Raw genomic sequence first — 1,416 nt, forward strand, 5'->3', positions numbered from 1 at the left:
TCAGCCAGTTGAACCAGTTCATTCAGGTCAGCCAGTTGAACCAGTTCATTCAGGTCAGCCAGTTGAACCAGTGGATCCATGAAGTCTGATTTGCTGGTTTTCAGTGTTTGCATCTCCGTTCTGAGTTTCTGCCTCTGATTGGTTGTTTCTAACCTGAGCTGTTCTCTGCTGGTCACCACCTGGGTCGGGCCGCCTGAGCTAATCTGAGGTTGCTGCCGTTGCGTTTTGTCCAGAGTGCCTACCGCATGTTTACCAGCAACACCTGCCTGAAGCACATGATCAGCAAGGTGCGGCGTGACGCTCACTACTTCGAGCGCTACCAGCACAACCGCGACCTCGTGACCTTCCTCAACATGTTCGCCAACAAGCAGCTGGAGCTGCCCCGCGGCTGGGAGATGAAGCACGACCACACTGGGAAGGTGGGCCAGCTTCCTGACTTTGACTAGGACGTCGGTAGCTCAGCTTCTAAGGGTTTGTGACTTTGACCCGCAGCCTTTCTTTGTGGATCACAACTGTCGGTCGACGACCTTCATTGACCCCCGGCTGCCGCTGCAGAGCTCGCGCTCCACCGGGCTACTGGCCCACCGCCAGCACCTGAGCCGCCAACGGAGCCACAGCGCCGGGGAGGTAAGAGGCTGCCGCAGAGGTCACGTAGAGGTCAGATCAGTCCTGGAGAGGCTGTTAGGTTAAAGGTCAAACCTTTATCCAGTGTGTTTCCATGGAGGCCGTTAAACGTTCCTACAAACTTTGATCAAACTTTCTGAAGGCTAAGTTTTTACGCCGTTTCTGACCATTTTCAGAGGAAATTAATTATAAATCAGTTTATGTTCAACGAGGTAAATTTATGCCTGGTTCACACAGCAGAAGTTTAAACATTTTGCCTGATTTTCAAACTGAGAGATTCACCTGCGGAGCAACAAACCTCACGAACGACCTCACTCTCCCACATTCAGACAGGAAATATCACAAAATCGAGACAAAACGTGAGTTCAGAGGAAACAAACATGGCCGACGAAGAAGCAGCAGCGGCAGTAGTTAATGGACGACATTTAACAGAAATAAACCAGGCCATAGTCGTTTTGTTTTCTGTATTTAGGATTTCCCTCCATGTTTCTGTCAGCGCGCTTTCTGATTGGCTGAACGTCACATTTAACATCCAACACCGCGACATCGGGCCGACACGATCCAACACGTGGAATATCACGTGTTGATATTAGGTCGGAGCGGACCAGATCCACTAAGATCACCTTTAGATCCATGTTGGTAATCAGAGAAACCAGAATAATGATCTGGCCGCTTATCAGCAAACTGCCGATCCGATCCGGTCCAAACCTGACGGGAGAATCTCAGCAGCTAATTAGATCCTGGTAACCAGAACCAGCCAGAACTAAGAAGATAAACCCTGGTTGTTGGGTC

General features: G+C 50.2%; 1 protein-coding gene across 1 annotated transcript; it reads left to right on the forward strand.

The window, feature by feature from the left end:
• The first annotated feature begins 14 nt into the window (after window positions 1-14).
• LOC103133435 (E3 ubiquitin-protein ligase HECW2-like) lies at window positions 15-752 on the forward strand. The gene is made up of 2 exons (XM_007545183.2): window positions 15-419; window positions 493-752. Exons 1-2 carry the CDS (start codon window positions 246-248, stop codon window positions 688-690), a joined length of 372 nt encoding a protein of 123 aa, XP_007545245.2. The 5' UTR covers window positions 15-245; the 3' UTR covers window positions 691-752.
• Window positions 753-1,416: the final 664 nt, after the last annotated feature.

This window comes from Poecilia formosa, unplaced genomic scaffold (assembly GCF_000485575.1).
Source record: "Poecilia formosa unplaced genomic scaffold, Poecilia_formosa-5.1.2 Scaffold3485, whole genome shotgun sequence".
In the NCBI taxonomy this organism is placed as follows: domain Eukaryota; kingdom Metazoa; phylum Chordata; class Actinopteri; order Cyprinodontiformes; family Poeciliidae; genus Poecilia; species Poecilia formosa.

Bases quoted from the DNA above. Each gene is read 5' to 3' on its own strand.
- LOC103133435 (XM_007545183.2), top strand. From the start codon at position 246: ATGTTTACCAGCAACACCTGCCTGAAGCACATGATCAGCAAGGTGCGG. The intron at 420-492 runs GTGGGCCAGCTT...TTTGACCCGCAG, and splicing joins AGCACGACCACACTGGGAAG to CCTTTCTTTGTGGATCACAA.